This window comes from Echeneis naucrates, chromosome 4, assembly GCF_900963305.1.
Source record: "Echeneis naucrates chromosome 4, fEcheNa1.1, whole genome shotgun sequence".
Taxonomy (NCBI): Eukaryota; Metazoa; Chordata; class Actinopteri; order Carangiformes; family Echeneidae; genus Echeneis; species Echeneis naucrates.
Window position 1 is genome coordinate 4,656,155 of NC_042514.1, and position 23,172 is coordinate 4,679,326.

Sequence of the window (23,172 nt, forward strand, 5' to 3'; positions counted from 1 at the left end):
ACATGCCAGGTTAATTCTGTTTCATACGGAGGAATTAATGTCATCTTCCTACATGACACTGTAATTGCACCACTGAGCTTGATTTACTGTAATTAACAGAATGATTTTTTTTTTCTAATCTTGTACTGGATCTGAATCTCAGTCTTCCTTAGAGAGTAGATGCTCTCTGTGGTATAGTGTAGTAGGATTTCAAGGTTGTTGTTTTTTTTTTTTTACATTACCAACGTTTCCTGAACTACTTTTATCTTCTGATGAATGGAGCCCATCACATTTGACTTTTACTTTGACCTAGAAACCTGCTTACAGCGCTCTGTCTCTGTTTCTGTGAATACTCATGTGCATGTCTGTTTTTCTATGTTTCTTTTATTTTAAACAAATCCATTTTCAGTAGAAGCAATAAATTATTCATTCAATTAAAAGTTTGTTAAGTTCCTTAACTTCAGGTTTCCACTCCATTTGAGTATATGATCCTTGCCACCATAATCGCCAACTGTATCGTCTTGGCTCTGGAACAGCATCTTCCCGGAGAGGACAAAACACCCATGTCCAAGAGACTGGTGAGATGTTTTGCAAGTTGCTAAAAGGTCTTTTGAAAGAGTCTGTTGATTCTCAGAAAAAGGTGGAACATCAGTTCAATGTGAGCCACCGATCACTCTGGTCACCTCATTGCACTTTTGCTTTGCACTGACAGGAGAAGACGGAGCCATATTTCATCGGGATGTTCTGTTTTGAGGCTGGGATAAAGATCATTGCCCTGGGCTTTGTCTTTCATAAAGGTTCCTACCTCAGGAACGGCTGGAACGTCATGGACTTCATTGTTGTCCTCAGTGGGTGAGTTAGACTGTGTGTCTGTGGAGTTGGATGCAGATCTGTGAAACAGGATTAGGAATTGAATGGGAAAGTGATTCTGTGAGAGTGATTGTATTCCAAACACACACTATTCGTGTTCTCTTCTTAATTGTTTGGGATTTTTTTTTTTATATGCAGCTTACAGTTTGAAACTGTTCACAGTTTGGTTGCTGAAGGTCTGCTTCCTTGTTGCTCTATAACACCTACACACCGAAAATCTTGCCTTTTTATTTTTGAGTTTTCACTTCCAGATCGTATATGAGCAAGGGTTTGTGGGCAGACGTCACACAAGGAGCAGATATAAAGCAAGTTTAAAGGAATGTTTGACATCAGAGAAATATGAATATCATCATATCAACTTGTATGGTTTTATTTATTTTACCTCATCCATCTATTCTCTTGTCAGAAAAAAATTATCAGTTTAATTAATAAACTAAACATAACTTTGCTTTGTTTCCAAAGGAAATTCCAACAGGGCACCTTTAACATCAAGGCAATGCCCCTTAACAGCATAATACCACGACACGCTGTGGATGCTTGTGAGTTTATAAATCGCCACCTCTCTATGTGTACTTACAGAACATGAGTTACACTGCAGTGAAAGGCTCAGGAGGCTTATGTTTACCGCTTACTCTGATCTGTGAAGAGCATTCCACACCAGTCTCCTTCGCAGGAGATATAGGTGCTCCATCATCACAGCAGAGGAAGGAAATGTTTATGGTTCAAAGGAGGAGCTTGATAAGACAGCTGATTAACCTCACCACTTCTGTCTCACACACACGCACACGCGCATAACACACATACACGCATGTATGAAATATTAATAAATTCAAAGCACAGAAATACAAAGGGTGGCAGACAGGGTTCTTAGAGAATTCTACATGATTCTGGCTGTTCAATTATTGATGAGCAGAGTTCGTGCTTCTTAACGATGCTCCATTCGCTGTTGGGGAGAAGAAGAATGCAAAGGAGGAGGAGAGCAGAGTGCAGGAGAGAGATGGTATAAAGAGAAGTGTTGTGAAAGAGAGACTCCCACCTCTGTAGCATGCTGATCAGTTGACATGACACTCAGCCCCACGGAAAGTTAACGTAAGACCAAAATTAGAAGCTTAATTAAAACAAAGTAGGACGGAAAGGATGTTAAGTGATGGTTGTAACCTCATTTTCATGAATCGTGACAGAAGGAAAGAGACCAAAGACCCCAGAGGCTCTTCCAATGGTGACATATCACGCTTTAAGTTTCAGTGAGCTCTTTGTTTGGTCAGCCAGCACCTTTTCATGTCTTTGTTTCTTCTAGCTCAGACGTCAGCGTGTGCTGTGGCTAATATCATTGGACAACCTCAGTGCAGAATTGATAGCAAGCATGCTGAGAAATATTTAGAAAAAATTATCTTGAAGCTTTAAAAAACGGAAAAAAGTAAAGGCATTTGTACTTCTTTTACATGGAGTAGTGCTCAGGGTGGATGAAATAGCCTTTCAGGTCTCATTTTATTAATATTCAGCATGATGAAGTGAGCTGCAGATAGAGCCCTCACTAAATTATCATTCTGGCCACAGCAAAGATAAATTAATGAAAATGTTCTCCCTCTCCTTCACTCTCTCCCTTTTTCCAACCACACACACAGGCAGAACATCAGTCGAGGTTTGCAGCCTTATTAGAGAGTGAATGGAGCTTATGAGATCTGCTGATATTAGATGAGTCACCAGTGCTGTCTATCAGTTAGTAATTAGGAGGCCTCTGCTGACAGTGTCACAGACTCTGTTACAACTGCTCTACAGATCCTCCACAAACTCCACACACAGTCAGTACGCATAAATTCATAGGCCAAACCAACAGTAACAAAAGTCAGCTAAAGATTTAAATTAGTTTTTCTGCGGTTAGTTTTCTTCCTTGTACTCATTACTACAGTCTCGTATACCTTTTTTTGCCTTTGAAGCAAAACTTCATCTGTGTAACTCAAAAAGAAAAATCTATACGATTGGTTATAAAATTGCCATGTTTTGATGAGGAAAAAAATTACGATAGGAAGAAGTTAACTTAAAGTTAATCTTAAATGAAAACAGATACAGGATAAAAAAACAGCCTTGAATGGTGACATAAGTCATTAATTTAAAATTTGAGCCTTTTGAAACAAAAAAAAGAAAAAAACTGGACATAAACAGCAAGAGAGAAAGGGAATGAGAGATTTTGAAGTTCAACTCTGTTTAGTTTAACTCTGAAGAAAGGGAATTTTATGTGCACTGATTCACAAATGTACCCTTTACAGTTTTATAGTCGTGTGACAAGGTTACACCCTGTAACTCTATCAAAGGAGGTAGAAAGCAAGAAAGCTCAAGAAGAAGAACCCGCTGTCTAAATCTCAGTTATGAAAAATAAAGTGACACGATGAGGCATATTAAGTCCAAAACAGTGTGTTATCAGTGTAAGTCTGTTTCAGAACATGCACACACTACATTGGAGCCAGCCAATAAAAATTCTTGATTTTGAAATTACAGAATATGTTTTGAGTTGTTTTTAGTCTTGGTGAGACTAAAATCCACAAAGTATCATGAAAACTTTCTGGGACTTATTTACTTGGTGCAGCCCCCTGGTTACACTCACAGGGGCGACTTAACCCAAAAAAACAACAACAACAAAAAAAAAACACAATAGAATGAGAGAAGTCTTCTCACTGTGGTCTCTGAAAAAGAAAGATGCCTCCAAGACTACGAGCCTGAGGCATTTGCCCTCAAAGGTATTTGCTGAAGGACTCATAGGTCCAAACAATCTGAAATTGCACATTTCAATGTGCAGACAACATTGTGTTCTCTTTTTCATGGTGTTTTTTTTCCTGCGTCTTCATCCAGCCGGAGTAAGACGTGTAGATTATCCAGTTTCTTCAACACCAACTTCACTTTTCCTAGTTTGACCTTTATAACCTAAAGCTGTGAAGCATGTTTGGAGTAATTTCTATTCTTTGCAAAGCATATAATGTTCTTCCCATAATGTTCATTACTTCAGCTCAAATACCTGCAGTGACCTGACTCTGATTAAAGGCTTACATTTCAGTTTCCTACAGATGGGAACCTCAATATAACTGTGTTGTAAAAAAAAAAAAAAAAAAAAAAAAGGTAGCCAATGGAGGCATAATAAACGACTGTTAAATCAGACTACATAGCTTGTGAACCTCTCCTCGGTGGATACCCCTGACTCACTCAACACTACGTGTGAACATGTGTAATTATGGAAGCTTTCGCTAACAGTGTCATCGCCAGAGGCCGTGATTACCTCACCAAGCTGCCTTGGCCCTTCAAGATGGCCTGTATTACACAGAAAGCATCAGTGGGAAGCTATGAAGAATCAGTTGGCACTGGCTGTTTCTTTATAGGTTGTTAGTGTGCAGCTGAGATATTGTTGAAATTCAAACAGAGGGGCTGTCGGTTTTCTCAGGCCATCACACATGCTTCACCAGCTGGCTACCGCTGTTAAAAAGGCAAGCTGCGAGAGAGAGAAAACAAAGCAACTGATAACGAGGAAAAGACGTGATAGGAGGGAAGGAAAGGAAAGAAAAGAGAGCATAGAGATAGAGCTGGAGGAAATAAGAAAGATGCCCCCTATGCGTAATCGTACGTACTAATTGCCACTTTGGCAGTCCCATTTGCTGGCAAGCCCTCCATTAGATTGGCAGCAGTTGGCAGAGGGAAACGCCTACCAACGGTTTGTGTCATCGTTATGTGCCAGACACACGAGGGGGGGATGGGAGAGATGCAGTTAGCTCACATGGACCTGAGGAGTGTAGAGATGAGGACTTTACCTTTTACTACATCACTGTGAAAGATTTTAGGTGAGATGGGGAGGAGGATGTTCAGAAGAATAAATGTCTCACAAATGAGGATTCTGTATCTTAGGGACTGAGAAAGTAATGATCGACTTTGTGGCACTGAGTCATAATGTGATATTAAATGACATGTAATGTGATTATGAATTTTTGAAAATGTCTCAAGACTTACTTGTCTTCTCATTGCAAATTGGCCCATATATGGAAATGTGATCGTTTGAAATGCTGAAGGAAAATTGTTTATTTTTTAATCAGACAGTCTCCGGGAGACTGATGACATGAAACAAGACGAGAGAGATTGCAAGCAGAGATAACATGCTTTAAAAGTGTCCAGCTTGGATCAACTCAGGGAGGCCAATGAAAAGTACTAAAGGGTGAAATCAGAAGAATTTTCATGTTGTTTTTCAGACGTTTTCAAAATATCTTGTTTTTCGAACAGCAAGTTTCTCGGTTGGAGCGCGAGCTGAGCAATTGATTGAAATATCTTCAGAATGAAAATAGTGCAATACTGAAATTGCAGCAGCTGCATGTCTTGTTTCGTTTTGTTTTTTTGATGACGCTAAAAAGTGTCACAGCAGACCATGAAGGCCCTTGGCCCACCATGTCGCTGCTGCAGAATCTGTCTCCTCTTTAGTTCTTGTGGGGGGCCTATCGTTGATTATCTTCTACGTATGGGATCTTGCAGACCTTTTACACATCTGTAGTGAATCGAAGCGAACAGATAAGTCCACATTCCTCACTGGGTGTCACAGAGGATGGTTATTTGTCCACAGAGGTTCTAATGTTTTTACATTTTCATTCAGTCCCTTTTTTTTCCTCATCCCTGCTCCTGGCATGTCCGCGGTTTCCCTCTGTCCTGTTCTCCTTCCTGTTTACTTCAGCTTGAAGTTCTGTTGAGTGTTGGTAAAGTTGAGCTGCACCATTTGTGTATATTATTATCTCAGACAAGTCGCTGGGGTGTGAACACCCTGTCACTGTACCTGACTCACTGAAAGCTAAAACCACAAGTTGGCTGTTTGCGTGCGTTCATGTGCGTGAACCAAATGTGCCACTACTGCATGTCTTTTAGCCAGAAACGCCGTCTGTCTGCTTGGCAGCCAGACACCTGTTAGGACCGACTACATCAAACTGTCACACACACGCTTTTGTTTACAGATACAGAAACAGACCTCTCCTCTTCAGTCTTATTTTCCATCTGTTGTCTGATCGATTGATGAGTTCAGACACAGACAGGGGGACATGTCCCCCTGAGCTGTTACCGTGGTAACTGAGCCCCCGCCCCAGGTTAGGCTGTCACCCGCTTCCTGTCCTGCTGCCCCTCCAGTCAGTGTCTCTACTATTAGACCAGGGTTTATTTGATAATCAGTCTCTTCTTATAATTTTGTGGGAGAATGAGGTTCTACACTTGTTTTTGTCTTGGAGTGTGTATGTATGTGTGAGAGTGAGTGAATGACAAAAGGAGCAGACAGAGCGCTGGAAACACTTGTCTTTCACTTTTCAACAGGCATTTGTTTCACAAATGGACCAAAGAGAAACATGAATAAGATGAAGAAAGGGTGTGTGAAAAGGAGTGCGTAGTTGGTGGCAAAATTATCTGTGATCCTGAATTAAGTTATTGAATAATGATGATGGTGTGACAAAAACTGACTGCCTAACAGCCCCGTTTTCCATCCCTGTACGCTTTCCCTGTCTTTTATGACCACAATCTGTATAAAGGGGCTGAGTGGGCTGTGATACAAAGACTGTGTCAAAGGGTCTTTATGTAGTCTAGTCTGCTATCTGATGGGAGAAGATAAGGTGCTAAATTGAGACGAAAGCTTAGTCCTGATGTTAGATGGAACTCAAGTCAAATTAAATTTAGTTCAGTTGCCAGGGAAAGTTACTGGAAAGCAGGTGGAGTTGAAATTCTCAAGAATGTTGCTCAGTTACGACGCGACAGTTTAAAATTTCATGCAGACGACCGTTTAGTGAGGTCTGATTTACACATGTAGAGTCCGATCTTTTGTTAACTTACCCACAAATTAAATTGCATGGGCAGGATAGGGTGTACACACTGCTGAAATGTGTTGACAGGTTGTAAAAAGAGGCCAGATTACATTGAAGTCTATGTGAAAATGGCCTCACTTCTCGTTTCATTTACTCCCTCAGTAACCATTATCCCAATGAGTTTACGGTCTCAGTCTCTAGGTTCAAGTCCTCTTCAATACAACATGATGTTCATTTTTAAAATTATGGTTCCTTTTGGAGGGAAGTGGACTGTAAAGCAGGGTTTGGTTTGTTAATTAAGAGACTGTATGATATATTGATTTAAAAAAAAAACCTCTAAAAGGCTTAACCACAGACAAAAAGTATTTTTTATTGTTATACTTTTGTTCGTAAAAACAATTATTTGATTTTGGTGCTGCTGAGTGGGAAACACATGAGACAAAAATTTCAGGAAGAATCAATCATCAGCGTGGACTTCTATGATAATGAGATGAAAGCTGTATGGCCTCTGTCTTTACCTGATTAGTGGCTGGCCTGAATGGATGAGTGTCCACAGGGGCATGATGTTAGATCGACCAAAGACAGCAGGTACTGTGAAATAGCACCAGTCTTAGATTAGTGTAGCACAAACTGATTGTTTTCATGTAGTAAAGCAATAAAATCTCACCTCAGTCACTTATTGGGTTAAAGTGGAAGCTGAACATCCATTGAGATTAAATTAAGCCCCAGGACCCATTACACGTCTATTTAAATACATACTTACTGTCTATTTGTTTAGAAACTCTGTCCTTTATAAACCTCCTTTGAGCTCTGCAGGACTTCAAGATGTTCCTGTACACCACCCATAGATTGGCATCACGTCGTATAGGTCTGGTGAAACAGCACTCTATTAGTCTCAATTGGGGTTTGTGACAAACTAACAATTGTAGCAGACATTAACTGCTGTACAGGATTTTCTGGGGACACCATGTTTGCTGAAGCAGCTTCTGGAGCTCTGTTACTGCTTGTATCTTTGCCAGAAAGCAGTGTGTTGCATTTGGCTTTGATTGTCTGCAAGAGATGAAACAGGGCTGAGAGGCAAAATCTACCCATCTTTATTTCTCATACGTTCATACGTATTTGCACAATGCAAATACGTATGATCGCAACCTTTGGTATCTTTGGCATTAATTTTATATGACAAACACGTCAGAGCGTAATAGTTTGGAGAAATGTGTATCAAATGATACACAAGATATCTGGAATATATTATCTTTATATGATAATGTCTGACAGTGGGAATTTAGATGAATTAAAAACCCTTAAAGCTACTAAAGGTTAAACGTTCATTTGTATTCAATGATGTGGGCAATATTGTTCTAAATGTTCAACTCTATTTTTCATGTGTTCTAGCCTTTGTTAGTGTTTATTAATACTCGTGTGGAGGCACTAACGTTATGAAGCTGTAGATGAACTTTTGTGACCAAGAAAGAGTTGGTGTGCCAACTAGTCATCTCTGCAGTATACCAGATAATTACCTCACTCACACACTCTCTCTCATTGTGTCTTTATGTCTCTCTCTCCCACTCTTTCTCTCTTTCTCTCTCTTCCAACAGATGGCTAATAAATCATTTACCCAACTCAATTATTCATTCATACCAAAGAGCAAACATTTAGCTAACGGACACATAAACCAATATGGAGGGTGATACGGAATTAAACTGATAACTGACTCACAGAAAGTCAGGCCAGTATCTCCGGCTGTTGATATAAAGAGCAGCAACGTTTGATCTTGCATAACAACTTGAATATCTTCTTCGTCAATGTAGGGGGGTTCACTGTGTGTGTTTCAGAGAGGAAGCGTAAAAAGGACAGATGAGGGGGGAGTTAAAATGAGAGAGCACACTGTAGGAGGCAGAGAGGCTTATATCCACTAAACCAACCAGAGCAGCAATGTAGGAGTTGCTCCACACAATTCCTTAATCTGTCAAGACAATCCGCTGTACAAACACTCACACACACCACCCACTGCACTGTGGGCCACCAGAGTAGTTATTTTAATTGACTGTGCTAAAGAGTCAGAGGTTTCTATAAAGCAACTTTGTGATTTGTCGTTATTATTTTTAATCCCAACAGGCAAAAGCTGTTAGATTGTTAACACCCTTCTACAAACATGCAGGAATGGACAGACATTCATGTACTGAACTGTTGTGTTACTGCAGATCTTTGAGGTACAAACTGTGCTCACTGTGTGGCAAGAGTATTTGTTTTAATCCATAAAATGTGCCATTTTTGTGTTTAAAACCATTTGAAGAACAAAAATTCTCTGTGGCTTCAAGAGATTAAGCAGATTTCTTCACCATAAGACCTTAATGTTGCACCGTACCAAAAAAATTTATTGTAATAATTAATTGAAAAATAATAAACAGGAATCTGTTATTTTATGTATGTTATGAGTCACTTCAGCAGTTGGTCAGTGTTAGTTTTACATCTGCTGTTATCATCAGACACATAAAGGTTTCTGATCTGAGGAAAAAGCTTCCTATCAAGTTTATAAGCTGCAGAAGAAATTCATATTTCTTTTACAAAATTGTTACTGTGAATGCAACAGCAGGTGCTGGAGGCTTGTGGTAGTTATTGAACGAAGAGTTCAAGATAGTATGACACCATATCAGCCATCGTTGAATTCAGCTTTTTAAGTATGTTCCCTTAATATTATCTCACCAAATCCTCCCTAAGGATCAAATCAAGGGCCCTTTTGAAGGAAAGTCCCCTCTCTGCTCCTGCCTGTGTGCTTGTGATTCAGCTTCCAGTTAAGTTTGATCTTGTCATGGTGCTTAATGCAGCTGGCTCCCCACTTCCTGATGCAATCTGCTGCAAACCATCCTGCTGGATACTTGAGAACTCAAACAACACGATATTTTGTGTTAGTACTCCATTTGGCCGAAAACCTCTCAATCATCACAACTTATTAACACCCATAGGGATCGACACCATGTGGTATCACCAACTGACCTGCAGACATGCAACTTGCCAGAATAGGCCCTTTTTCCAAGCAGATGATTTGCAGAGGTGGACAGAGTACACAATTTCACCACTTGAGTTAAAGTACAGATACTTCTCGTCAAATATTACTCCAATACAAGTAATTGTAACATTACTTTAGTAAAAGTATAAAAAAAAAAAAAAACCTCAGGAAATACAGGAAAGGAAAGTAGCTTTATTGTCATACTGATGCGATTCTGCTGCAGACTGCAGCATGTTTATAGCTATAGAAGAAGCTATAGAATAAACAGTCTCTAACTCCGGGGGGTCTGCTGGTTGTGCTGTTTGTTACCTCTGTTGCTGTCTCTGCTGTTCACCTTGATTAACAGACTTCCTGTGTGCTCCATGTCTGGTTCCTCCTCTGCCTCCTTTTATGATAGCACTTCTTGTCATAGATGCAGGATGACGGCAGAAATGTAGGCAAGAATTAGTGAGTTAATGTCGCGGCTCCGCACTTTAGTTAGCTCAGCTTATGCTAGTGTCACAACACAGCACTTTTATGAGTTTCATCACACTGACTATAAAGTTTACGGCTGCTACAGCTGGCTACTTCTCACACCATTCACCGGAGAGAGAGACAAACACGCAACACAACATGGCTACGTGCTGACTGCGTCACACATTACCCACAAGGCCACCTCGCTCAGGCTGGTCACACTGCTCAGCGACCATGGGACAAGTGAATGAGAGACTCAGGACAGAAGACCCGGAGTTGGATCCCCTAAAGTGGAGCTGTGTGGAAGTTAACTAGCTGTTTTATCTCATTTGTCACAAGTGTCAACATAATTTTAAATATAGTTCCCTATTGGCGAGCATATCTTGTGTTTGTAAACCTTTAATCATCTAATCTCTACAAAACGAGCTGTGTGTCTGTCGTGTTGTGAAGCACATTTCAGTGTAAAGATGAGGCAGCATGTCTCTGTATGTCTTGTTTGTCTGTTGTGTGAGTGATGCATGTAAGTGAATTTCCCTCAGGTTAAATAAAGTAGATATCTATCATATATATCATATTTATAATAAGGAATAAATTAAAAAAAAAATAATATTTCAGTTTCCCAGTTTTAACTTGAGCAGCATGGTGACACAGTGGTTAGCGCTGCTGCCCCCCCGCAATAAGGAGGTCGCTGGTTTGATTCCCGGTAGGGGCAGAGGGTCAATGGTTGAAGAGTGACTGGGCTACAACAAGGAAAAGTAGACATGGTAAAAGAGACCAAACCAGAAAGACAGGGTCCGAATACGGCTAGGGTAATAGGTTAAGAGTAATTGACTGGGATAATGCAAGATACGGCGCCCCCCTCAGGACCTAGACTGAACCAGACCAGACTAGACCAGAGAATAAGGACCAGGAAAAAACTGAAAGACTGGATGAAACATGATGACTTATTTATGGAGGGAAAAGGGACAGAATTTAATACACCAGTTCATTAAATGTAAAAATAGCTATAATTATTTCGCTATTGAATTAATTATTTCATGGTCCTGTTGCAGTGCTTCACAAATTTATTTTATCTGTTAAACTCTTTTTTTGTGTGTGTGTGCAGAAAGACAGACCTGTTTTCAGCTGTGAGTGATGAGGAGTTGGACCGTGTTGTAGTGATGTCCACAGAAAACATCCAAACTCTGGCTACAAGCTAATGTGTGTTCAGGTAATAATACAGCCACGATGTATAATGAAGAATGAGCTGATCATTATGGAGAAACAATCCAGGTAGGATGAGGATTATACATCGTGGTCATATTCTTACCAGGAACACACACAGAGGTGTGTTACAAAAACAATTACAGTTAAAAACAATCGAGTAATATTAGACTAGAGCAAAAGGAGGAAGTAACGAGAGCATCAATAGAAATGTAGTGGAATAAAAAGTACAATATTTGTCCTTCAAATGTAGTGAAATGAAAGTAAAAGTATCCCCCAAAATAATACTCAAGTAAAGTACAGATACTCAAAAACTGCAATTAAGTACAATACTTGAGTAAATTTACTTCATTACTGTCCACCCCTGATGATTTGCGATATCTTTGTAGGAAAAGCACATGTTTAATTAATGGTATAAATATTAACTATTATTTAGATAAGACAGTTACAGAGGCACATTGGGGCACATTTGGATTAGACTTCCAATCAGGTAGGAATGACATGATGCTCCCTATAAGATAAAGGCATCAGTGTTTAAATACCTCAGTTTGCGCAGAATATTTGATTGGATTCAGTCTATCTCATCAGAGGGGCTGACAGGCTTCAAGGTGTTCATCACATATGTTATGAGCTAAAAGAGAACCATTTAAAAATGTATTTGTTTTGGTAGAAATACTATTTTGTGTCGGGCAGCATCCAATGATCAGAATTATGTTGTGACTTCAGACTGAGGACCAGCGGTTTCAACAACAGGTGCTAAATAATTAATGATGTTACAATAGTCAGGTGAGCTCATGTCATATTATTCACCATTTTGACAGTTACATGGAGCATAAGTCACAACGTTATCAGTGTCACGGCATGACGATGTCATGACAGATTTGTCACGCAGCAGGGAGCTGTCAGTTCTGCTGGGAATGTCACTGTTATTCACTGATCAGGGCTGACAGCTCAGACCAGGGCACCGGCTCAGTTTACTCCTGTGTGTCTCACATGACGCCTGTAGGCCCGTGCAGGGGTGAACAGGCAGCAGGTTTTTTCTGTGTGACAGCTCCAAGTGACTTTATTAACTTGTAGATACACCAGGCACCTTTCAGCTGTGTGTTTTCTCAGAGATCCATTAAGATGTCCATAAAGTGACCTCCAGGCCTTTTTGTCTCTTGACAGAGAGTACAGAGGGAGACAGGGAAGAGACCTGTTTAACTCCACCTTAAGAAGGCTATAAAATGCACATTGTTACATTTTAGGGTTGTTTCTGAAATTAATTATCTCAGTTTAACTTTTATCAACATCTTTATCTTTTAATCTTAATCTTCATTACCAACTACGTCCTAGTCAGATAAAAGCTTCAGGCTATATTTATGAAGGAACTCATATCATTTATTGCTAATACTGCTCATTTCATGTCAACATTTAGTCTTAATCATGCTCTCTGTGGGTAAAATGCTCCTTAATGCCACATGAGTGATTCCATTTGAATCATAAAATAAGCCTTAGCTACTACAACAAACAGATAAATGAATAGTCCTGCAAGAGGAAGAAGGGACGCTACAGGGTGGAAACAAACTGTCTGCCAAATAGTTTTTTTGCGCCAAGTAAGCCATGTGTTGTGCTTCCCTTGGATGATTTAAATCTGCCAGTTTCTGTGGCCAACCTTCACCTTCCTTGTCTCCGTCATACGGCGGGGGGGGGGGGGGGTTGCCAATGTCCAGACGGCAGCAGTGTGCAGCATGGTTGTCACAGTGATGCTGGTAAAACACTGTGACAGAGAGAGCTGTAGGTTACTGAATGTTTTGGCAACAACTTCATTTTATTCTGCTTTATTTTGTCTTTGCCCTTCAGTCATTTTTACGTAATCTGACCAAGAAGCCCGTTTAATCTTTTCCATTAATTTTAGTTTCTACACATTTCTGATTTTTAAATTATATCTCTTTCCTTTGCTAGAGAATATGCACTCTGCACCATTATAGCCTCTAAAAATCTTTGTTCTTTTAAAACCAAGAGGCTCAAAAGAAATCCAAGCAGCAGTAAAGATGTAGTCAATATAAGTAAATATTTATTTTTGTGCTTGAGAAAATATTGTAGCAGGAGAAGGAGTGGGGAAGCAAGACTATTCATTTATCTGAGCTCAGCTTCTCATTTTGTAGCCTGGCAGTCAGACCAGATCGGGTTCTCCTGACAGACAGACATTCATCATGTTCACACTGAAGGTAATATCTGCTACGTTAGGCTATATTTGCTGTTGTTATTTTCTCATTTTTAGTTTTCTGAAATAGGAATGTTTCCTTTCAGCTCTGCAGTTGTGCTTTACTCCTGATTTCATCCAAACTGAGTAAAAATCTCACTCAGATATGTGTCCTCTTTGAAGGAGAAAAATAAACTCTAACAGACATAACAGACATTTTATATGTGATGTTTTCCCAGACTCTACATAAAAGTGAATCTAGGCTGTAGAGCTTAAAATCTGAATTCTATTTAACGATTATCGGAGGCAGCTAGTTCTAAAAAGTCAGGTTGTGTTGATGTGTCACGGAAAATGGCCTTACTTCTCAGTTGATTTATTACCTTAGTAAAAGTTTTCTTTTCAGGATAGAGTACAGAGCTGACCAGATACGTCACTCCTCTCTCCTCAGCTCCACCTCCTCTGGTTTAAAAAAGCCAAGATGGCAACGACCACATTACAAACTCAAGGTTTCAAAAAGCAACTCATTGGGGACCAGTGGGTGAGTTACCACTTGGTGTTGCGTTTATCTAGTCAATCAGCTGATATCTTTAGGCCTGAAAAGAAAGTGGCTTTGCACTTTTATCATAATTATGAGTAGCTAGGAAACAAACAAAAATGTATTGACGTTGACAATATGATCTCTAATTCCAAAAAGCTGATAGATTTTGTAGCTTTGGTTGGACTTTGACAGCATCTTGCTCTTAGGAAACACTCGTAACCTTTGCAAACAGTCATTATTGGAAAATGGGGCCCAGGACATCCACTGAATAACAGCAGACTTGATGAGGAAGCCATTTTTAGACCCTCCATCCCATAGTCTCCATAACAACTAAAGAGCAGCTAGGATGGACTAATGATCTGCAGAACGATGGCGAGACAGAGAATGTAGGGGATGAAATGACAGGCAGGAGACAGTGGAGGGGCTGTTGGGGTGGGAGGAGGGAAACAGGAAAGAAAAAGTATGAAGACATACTGTAAGTTGTTGGTACTGGGGTGAAAGGGGAAAAAGGTGGAAGTAGAGGTGTGAAACTCATGAGCATAATTTCATTTCTATATTTGTGTGCATGATGGCGAACTATTTTAATCTTTCTCTCCCTCTCCCTCCCTTTTTTTTTTCTCCTAATTAAATCAGATGACACGTTGTGGCTCCTAATTCTGTAGACAGGACTAATTCTGACCACCCTATCACAGAACTCAAGTATGCAATTACTGCAGAGCAAATCACTTAATCTTAAGGAAGCCTTTTAAATCACGTTTACAGGACTCCAACTGTTTTACGTCATCAACACCACAGACTATTAATAAAGATGAAGGTGTCTCTGCAGTGTCACTCTCAGGTTTCTGTAGAGTGAAGGTGTGCACATCCATAATTGTGCAGTGCAATATTTAATATTTTGAAACTTAAGAAAATTTAAATATGAGAATTCAGTTTCAACAACATTTTAATATTTTAGTCTATGTGGCTTTATGGTGACCATTGAAGAGTAAACAAACATTGGCTTCATTTATCACCCTCAGAGGTTTCCACGGCATCCACATATCATGTTGTTGCCTTCATCTTTGTCTCCTTCCTGGTTAAAATTAATTTAATGAGTGTTTTATAGTATATTATTCAACAACCAATGGCATTGCCCGGGCAGACACTGCTCCTTGAACTGATGCTTCCACACAAAAAAAGAACACTCTGAACTCGCCATTTGTTATTTTCCCTTTCCTTTTTTTGCCCCAGTTCTCCATCCATCTTTGTCTCTCTCTCTCAATGGGCATCCAGGTGAAGGGGGAGTAAGATGTGTTCCAGAAATTACAGAAGTGAAGTATAATTGGGGAAGGGATTGAAAAACAGGTGAAGGATGAGGAAGGTGAGAAGAGAGAAGTTTCGAGATGAAAACCATATGAGGGTTTTCAAAAATATAAAAGGGGGCAAGAGAGCAGACTAATGAGGAAGCTTTTCCTCTCCTCATCTGTCTGAGAGCTGAAGGCCACAGATGTGTAATTACACAGGGAGGCGACGAGAGGAAGCACAACAGGACAAAGTACGGATGGAACTTGTGAAGGAGTCTTGCTTTGTGTAACAGATGTGTGTTACTCAAGGCTTCCTTAAGATGATTGATATATGTGTGTGTGCGTGTTAGTGAGAGAGAGCGTGTGTGTGTGTGTCCAACCCCATGAGCTTCATGTCTCTCCAACCTAAGGGTGTCCTGCCTTCCCTTCGTGGAGCCGCTTTCTTTGTTCTCTTTCTAAATAACAGTTGTCACAGCCATCCTCCCACACACAGGGAAACAGCCAAAAGCCCCAAAAGCATCCTTGTTGTTTTCTCTGCCTGTTGGAGACCCTCAGATCTTCGCATTCTGTATCTAAACACTGCAGCCCTCCTCCAACATGTGCATTATGGCCTTAATGTGTGTGTGAGCCCACTTTTTGACTCAGACTCAGATTAGAAACCGTGAAATTTGTAGCATTCATATGCATCTGCAGGACATAGACAATTGTGTGCATCAGCTCTTTGTCTCCTGTTTGTGTGGGTTTGCATTTGGACGTTTCTTCTTTAGGATCCTGGCTGCAGCGGGGGCGCATATGAACATCTCAGTGGACCTGAGGACTTTAAGAGCGGTGCGAGTGCTTCGACCCCTCAAACTGGTCTCAGGCATCCCCAGTAAGTAACACACATCCTGTGTAACACACGCTGACATTACACGCGGTCATGACGGCAGACCATGTTTTGAGATACTGGCCTTTGAGATTCCTGCCACCACCTCAATACAACGAATGAAAGAATAACTAATTGTGATGGACGACACAAACCTGAAAAGCATTACATTTCAAATACCGACAACGAGCGATCACTGTGTGCTTTATTTCCAGGTCTGCAGATAGTCCTGAAGTCTATAATGAAGGCCATGGTCCCTCTGCTGCAGATCGGCCTGCTCCTGTTCTTTGCAATCCTCATGTTTGCCATCATTGGCCTGGAGTTTTACAGCGGCAAACTGCACTTCACCTGTATACCACAGCCTGGAATACTCGGTACAGACACCCTAATGGTTATTATAGTAAGCAGGACACGCTGTTACACACAAAGCTGAAGGTGTGTGCCCAGCAGTGCTTATTTATACAGCAACAGTGTTCATTATCTTGTCAGAAATCACCCACTTTGTCTCCGACAGCACACGCTCTTAGCTCTGAGAAGCTTCTACATGTAAGTGATATAATTACACGCACAGACAGATATTCTGCTGTCTTACACAGGCAGTAAGAGGAGAAGATGGAAACAGTAAATTTGTTAATTGGCATAATTCATCACACTACTCTCCTCGTGTTGGGAACCAATTGTGGCATCCTGTTGTTACTGTGAATCGAATGTTTTTATTCATCTTTAACCAAGCTCTATTATGAATTGCTTTAGAAAAAAGGAATATTCTCAACATCTCCGCCACAGTCTGATGGCATGGATGGAACAAAAGAGAACAATTTGTCAAAAGGACCTCACATGGTGAATAATGCATAAATGTGAACAGATAAAAGAATATTTTGAACTATTTTTGACAACTAACCGATTCACAGGGTATAAAATCAAAGAGACAGGTCTGAACTCATTTTTCACTTTTTGTGTGTATTTGTGGGTCTATATCAGGTATATTTACGTAGCTCTTTAGGAAACAGCTCTATTGTCATAATCACCAATGTATACACAAACAGGCTGCACCTGCAGACTGGATCAAACCAAACAGTTTGCTGCGCTGTCCTGTATAATTAAATCCAACAAATCCTGTGTGCCACAATGGCTCATTATACATTCACTGCTGTCATTAACCTCCTGTCACACTGAAGCTGAACGACAGTTAGATAACACAGAGACGAAGTATTTTCTGTCAGTGGGTGGCCATGTTACTGTTAAGACAGGTACTCTGTTCTTCGACTGACATTTTTTGTTTCTTGTTTTATTCCCATAGTCTCCAATTTATTATTTCTGTACAAACTTAGATATGGCTCGACTGAAGATTTCGCCAGTTACAAGTTTTGAAGGCTGTGAATTCACTGCCACACAACTGAACTGTCAACAAAAACAAAAACTTTGTGTTCTCGAGCAGAAGACATTAAAGTTGTGAACTCTCTTACTTCTTGGTTCTCTGTGAAATCTTAATTAAATGACAAATTATAGTGTTCACTGTAGTAGCTTTATTGTTCTATAGTTCTTTTTTTTTTTGTTGTTGTCTGCAATAGACTGAACATGGCAGGTTTGTCAGAAGCATTGTCTTGTATATATCTTATGCATAAATAATGCATTTTGCACCCTTTTCTCTGTTTATGCACCTTCTGTGCTCAGAAAACGAGACGGTCGACTCCTCTGAGTTTGAGTTCCCGTGTGGCGTCCGTCAGTGTCCGGCCAAATACACGTGCAATGATACCTGGATCGGCCCAAATGACGGCATTACCCAGTTCGACAACATCTTGTTTGCTGTTCTCACTGTCTTCCAGTGCATTACCATGGAGGGATGGACCACCATGCTCTACAATGTAAGACTCAACGCGCGCCTTACACAAGTGTGGCATTCACAATATTTTCTGGCGATTGCTGCAAATTATTGAGGTGCAGCAGAGTTTTATTTCAATTTAGACTGAACTAAAGCGAATGAGCAGAAGCAGCTTTGGCTCTAGCTCACTGATAGCTGCTGAGTGGAAGTCTTGCTTCCTCATCTCTCATGCTCTTGCCTGTGGGTGGAGGAGAGGGGGAGGGATTTGTGATTTTAGTGTTGAAACTGCAGAGTGCTATATTAATTCCTGTTTTGCTCTCAGTTTGCCATTTTTATTCCATCAGCCTTGAGAAATGTGTAACCTCTTGGAACATGCTGCGAGGCCTGAATAGAGATTAGACTGCCTACCTAGAAATGTCATTTTAATTAATTTCTTTGTAAACCTCAGCAATCTGTGAATGTGAGCACAACGAGTAGGTTCAAATATGTGTTTATGAACATTTTCAAAGCAGTCAATACCAAGCTGTACAAAAGTAAACAGGAGAACACAATATGTTGTTATATATGTTGTGATGCATCTCACAGAGGCGTGCCTTCAAGTAATGAACATTGTGCACAATGTTAATGTCATTTTCTGTTATTTTCTGTGACGTGGATGAGATACAGCGCTGCTTTTCTTTCACTGTGTCAGTGAAAGGAGCAGGCAGATAGATGCAGCCAGACAGTGTGTAGACAGAAAGACAGGCAGTGGCAACATTTGCTAAGTTGATGTAGCTGTTGCCTGTGTGACCAGTCAACAAATCAAACCTAATCATTTTATCTCAGCTTGTAACAGAGTGGAATTATGAGATCATGCTCAGACAGGAATACTAAAAAAATGTCGCTTTAACAAGCCAGAAAAGCATACAATAAAAAAGAGAAATGATCACTCTGCTCATGTGGGCCTTTATGGATCTGGAATTACTGAGCACTTCAGACAGCCGGCCACTGCTAATTTTCACAGTAAAATCAGAACAGTTGTGATCTCAACGATCAACAGTCAGGCTGTTTTGAATATTTTTTAGATAGCCCAGATATACAGTCTGACTTCTGTCAACCAGTGGAGCCGACCCCTGATGGTCATTAGACAGAATTCATGTTTAAGGCTCTTCAGGATCGAGTAGGACATGAATGTGCAGCTGACAAATGTGCAGAATTGTTGCTCTACAGTCATGTCAACATGAAGCTGACTCATCAAAGAGTGTGCTTCTCATAATTTGAAAACAAAAACAGACTGCAGAATTTACAGTACAGGCATCTAACAGACCTTCTTTTACTTTGTGTTGTTATAATAAAGCAACAATCATGAGGACACACAGAAACCCACAAAGTGCTGAGGAAGGGTATAGTTTGTGGTCAGCTCCCTGCTCTGTTTTTATTTAGATGGATGGCGGCAGATGATTTACCATAATGATAGTATAATGTTTTCAGAAGTGATGCTAAATGAACAGCTCAGATAAACGAAGACAGACTGGTGAGAGAGACAGGTGTCGCACTGCTACTGTGCCGCTGACCATATGGACTCTAAAAATATTTACTGTGCACATATACTGAAAGACACTTCCCTGCAGCTCAGCTATAACTTTATGTGCAGATCCAAATCCTGGGAAACAGACTCACCATGTGCACTTCCTCACTTTCAGCTGCTTTTAAGTAGAGTTGAAGTACCCTGGTTCTATATTGGCTTCACACAGTGGTTGCTCACAGAATACCTTCACTCTCCTCCACATTCTCTCTGTGAGGCCACAGCAGATCAATACACCTGATGTCTCTGTTCGGAGGCCTGCTAGCACTCAGACTCGAACCTTCAGCAGCAACCCAAACACCTACACTTGTGTATTTCCGTCTTGTATCCCAATGGCAGCATGAGTCGAGTCTGCTCCCACTTCACTTTATTTTACTGGGTTTCAAACTTTGATTTATTTATTTATTTTCATGTTTCAGACCGACGATGCCTTGGGCCCCAGATGGAACTGGCTCTACTTCATCCCTCTCATCATCATTGGCTCTTTTTTTGTCCTGAACCTGGTTCTGGGAGTCCTCTCTGGGTAGGTTGAGTGTAGTTCAAGTTCATTTTCAATTCATGAAAGCATCTGCCCCTGATTGTCAGACAGACTTGGACTGTTTCCCAGTGAAGCGCCAGCTTACTGCACTGCGGTCTGTTGTATGTCTGTTCTGTTGTCCTTGGTGTCCCTGACTTTCCATTACAGTCCATTACATCATGGTCAGTGGTGAAATGGTTCTTCTCCACCGGCAGTCACCACCAGTCTGGTGAAGTGTTTATTATTTGCTGTATATATAAATATACTGCATTTATACTGATGTGGTCATCAGTCAATGCATGACATCAGAAAGTATTCCTGAGGAGGCGTGAGAGATGGATGGATGTCTGTCTCCTGAAGTCAACGTCCATTTTTATCTACTTTCTGTGGTACACAGGTACAGGTAGAGTGGATGACACAGAAGCCACAGCCAAGCAAAACCGTGTTGGTTCAGCATCTGGTGTCAATGTCTGGACAAGTTCATTTGTTTTCTAAAACACCTTCATGGGGGAATTGTTCTCATTTTCACTGCAGTTAGGGAGAAAAGACTTCTCTCCTGCTCTCCTCTACACTTTGTTCCCCTGACCACAAAATCCTGTGCACTGAGAGAGTAAACAAATAATTCTGTGGTTTGGTTTGTTTTTGCAGGGAATTTGCCAAGGAGAGGGAGCGAGTGGAAAACCGCAGGGCCTTCATGAAACTGAGACGGCAGCAGCAAATTGAGAGAGAGCTCAATGGCTACCGGGCCTGGATTGACAGAGCAGGTGGTTTAAGTCCCAGACACAGTTCACTGAGCTCTAATAATATTGCTTGTGATGAGAAAAGGAAAAAATCAATTTTTTACCTTTAGTGTGAAGACTAACACTATTGAATATGGAACGTAGGAATATCTAATGCAGCTACTGTACCTCTTTCCATGTGAGTCCCCATCTGCTGCTCATTTTCTGATCACACTCTGACTTTCCAGAGGAAGTGATGCTTGCTGAGGAGAATAAGAATCCAGGACCTTCTGCCCTTGATGGTAAGAAATTTTAGTCTTTACTTATTACGTTGTGCACATTGTCTTTTTTTTTCTACCCTCGCTTATATTACTATAGTATGTGTTGCTTATTTGTCTGTGATTTTAAGAACACCACAATTTTCTGAGATGCAGTTAAAGTAATAAACACAGTTATCAGGGAAGTTGAATTACTTTGATATCTAGTCTGATATCATTGAGATTCAGACTAAATATCACAATCACCAGTCCATTAATGGGGATAAAATCGCACACATACATTCATGGCTCTCACAGTGTATCTTTACACATTATGATTTTCCTCTTGTACACCCATGTTAACATTTGTCGTTTGGAACAAAACGCCTCAACCACTGTTGAATTAGTATAAAATGTAATACAGACATTAATGTCACCAGCAGAATGAATCCTGTTGATCTTTTTAACTGACTTTCATTGAATGCTAATTCCACTTTCATCCAATACCTCACCTCACCGTTTACATCAGGCTAGGTTGTACTTTGTGTTTAGAGATAGCAGTCTAGTGTGATATGATAACATTGCTGTCTTAGCTTTTAGCCCAAAAGCATCTCAAGTTTTGTACCAACATTAGGTCAAAATGATTGAACGATATTTTGGTATATGACAAAATACTTGCAAAGTAAGAGCATTAGGAGCTGTATTTATATTTGAGCTGATATGAAAAGTCTACCAGAGCCAGTTTGATGGCTGTGGATGCCTGATCTTATCTTTTACAACTCAGGTTAAGAGTTGTTTGTTGTTGTCATGGTGCACTCACATAGGCTCACTGTATAAATCTATCACTAAACCTGCCACTTGGCTCGATCCCTCACAGACAGCTAAGTACCTGCTCTGATCCTCTCAACTCTAATTTGACCTTTCCTCCTCGCTAAACCAGCAGGGCTTTTATTAAATGTTGATTGATTGGCAGCTCTCAGGAAGCTGCCAGAGTGGAGCACAGGTGGTGCCTATGGTGAGAACCGTCCTCTGCTCTGCTCTGCTCTGCTGTCTCTCACCGACTTCACAATCCATTTTTCTCACACGTTTGCCTCAAATGAACGCATGCACGCACAGAGAAAAAAGAAAACAAATCCATGTTCAGGTCCAGTATGTTTGCGTCACTTGAAGGACAAAGACACTAGTACAAGGTTAAAAAAAAAAAAAAAAAGATGGACAATGGCTCCAGTTGTTGTGATGGAAATAAATGCAGAAGCTCTGATAGCTTTGACTAAAAAGAGAGGTGGTGCACTGCAGTTGCCTTAGCAACCTCTCGTCTGAAAAGGCAGCCGCATGCGTGTGTGTGTTTTTATGCTGACAGGACTCTGTCCCTGCCTTTAGCAAACACTTGTGTGTGTGTAATATTTGTGCAATATTCTTGTTTATCTATAACTGTGTGTGTTTGATCTGTGCTTTATAAAAAACAAAAAAAAAGTCACGTAAATATTGACAGCACATAAATTCTGAAGTCGAGGTAGTGGGTGAGAGTGGGATAAGTAGAAAGGTAATGATAAACACATCATTTAGTGAAAAGGTCAGAACGCACTCATACTCATCTTGGCATGTACGCACTGCACGTTGTGTCCCCAGGGGACAGTTTCCCCACAGCGTGTCACTGTATGGTGGCACATGGCTCTGCATGGACTGTCAAGTTGCCTCAGAGCATGATTTACCATATCAGAGATCATAAAATAGAAGCAGAAGGTTTGCATTCAGTTGTATGGATCATTACAGAAACATTAAATGATCATTTTTGTCTCATTCAATTGCAGCATTAATGAGCTCAGCGTCCCCTTTCAGCTGAAATAAACGCATGAGCTTGTCATGCAGAGGGACTTCATTTCCGTCATCATCATCTTTTCATTGCATTATCAGATCTCACACTTGCATATTACCCAACACTGTCTATGACTGTCTTTAAAATGTAAGGGCGGTCGTACACAGTGCTGTTTTCTGGCTTTTGTTGACTCAAAATGTACCAAATGTATTCAGTTACTCAACATATAATCATCAAGGCAAAAATACTAATGACTTGCTCAGTCATTTTGCCTAAAACTTGGCCATGTG

At 40.5% G+C, this 23,172-nt stretch overlaps 1 protein-coding gene across 1 annotated transcript in view; it reads left to right on the top strand.

Moving 5' to 3' along the window:
• cacna1ea (calcium channel, voltage-dependent, R type, alpha 1E subunit a) overlaps positions 1–23,172 on the top strand; it is a 79,602-nt gene that overhangs the window by 34,049 nt on the left and 22,381 nt on the right. The window contains exons 4-11 of the mRNA XM_029500897.1: positions 452–557; positions 692–831; positions 16,090–16,193; positions 16,403–16,561; positions 17,862–18,052; positions 19,993–20,096; positions 20,739–20,854; positions 21,058–21,111. Of these exons, the coding sequence (XP_029356757.1) occupies positions 452–557; positions 692–831; positions 16,090–16,193; positions 16,403–16,561; positions 17,862–18,052; positions 19,993–20,096; positions 20,739–20,854; positions 21,058–21,111 (974 nt within the window). The remainder of the gene's footprint in view (positions 1–451; positions 558–691; positions 832–16,089; positions 16,194–16,402; positions 16,562–17,861; positions 18,053–19,992; positions 20,097–20,738; positions 20,855–21,057; positions 21,112–23,172) is intronic.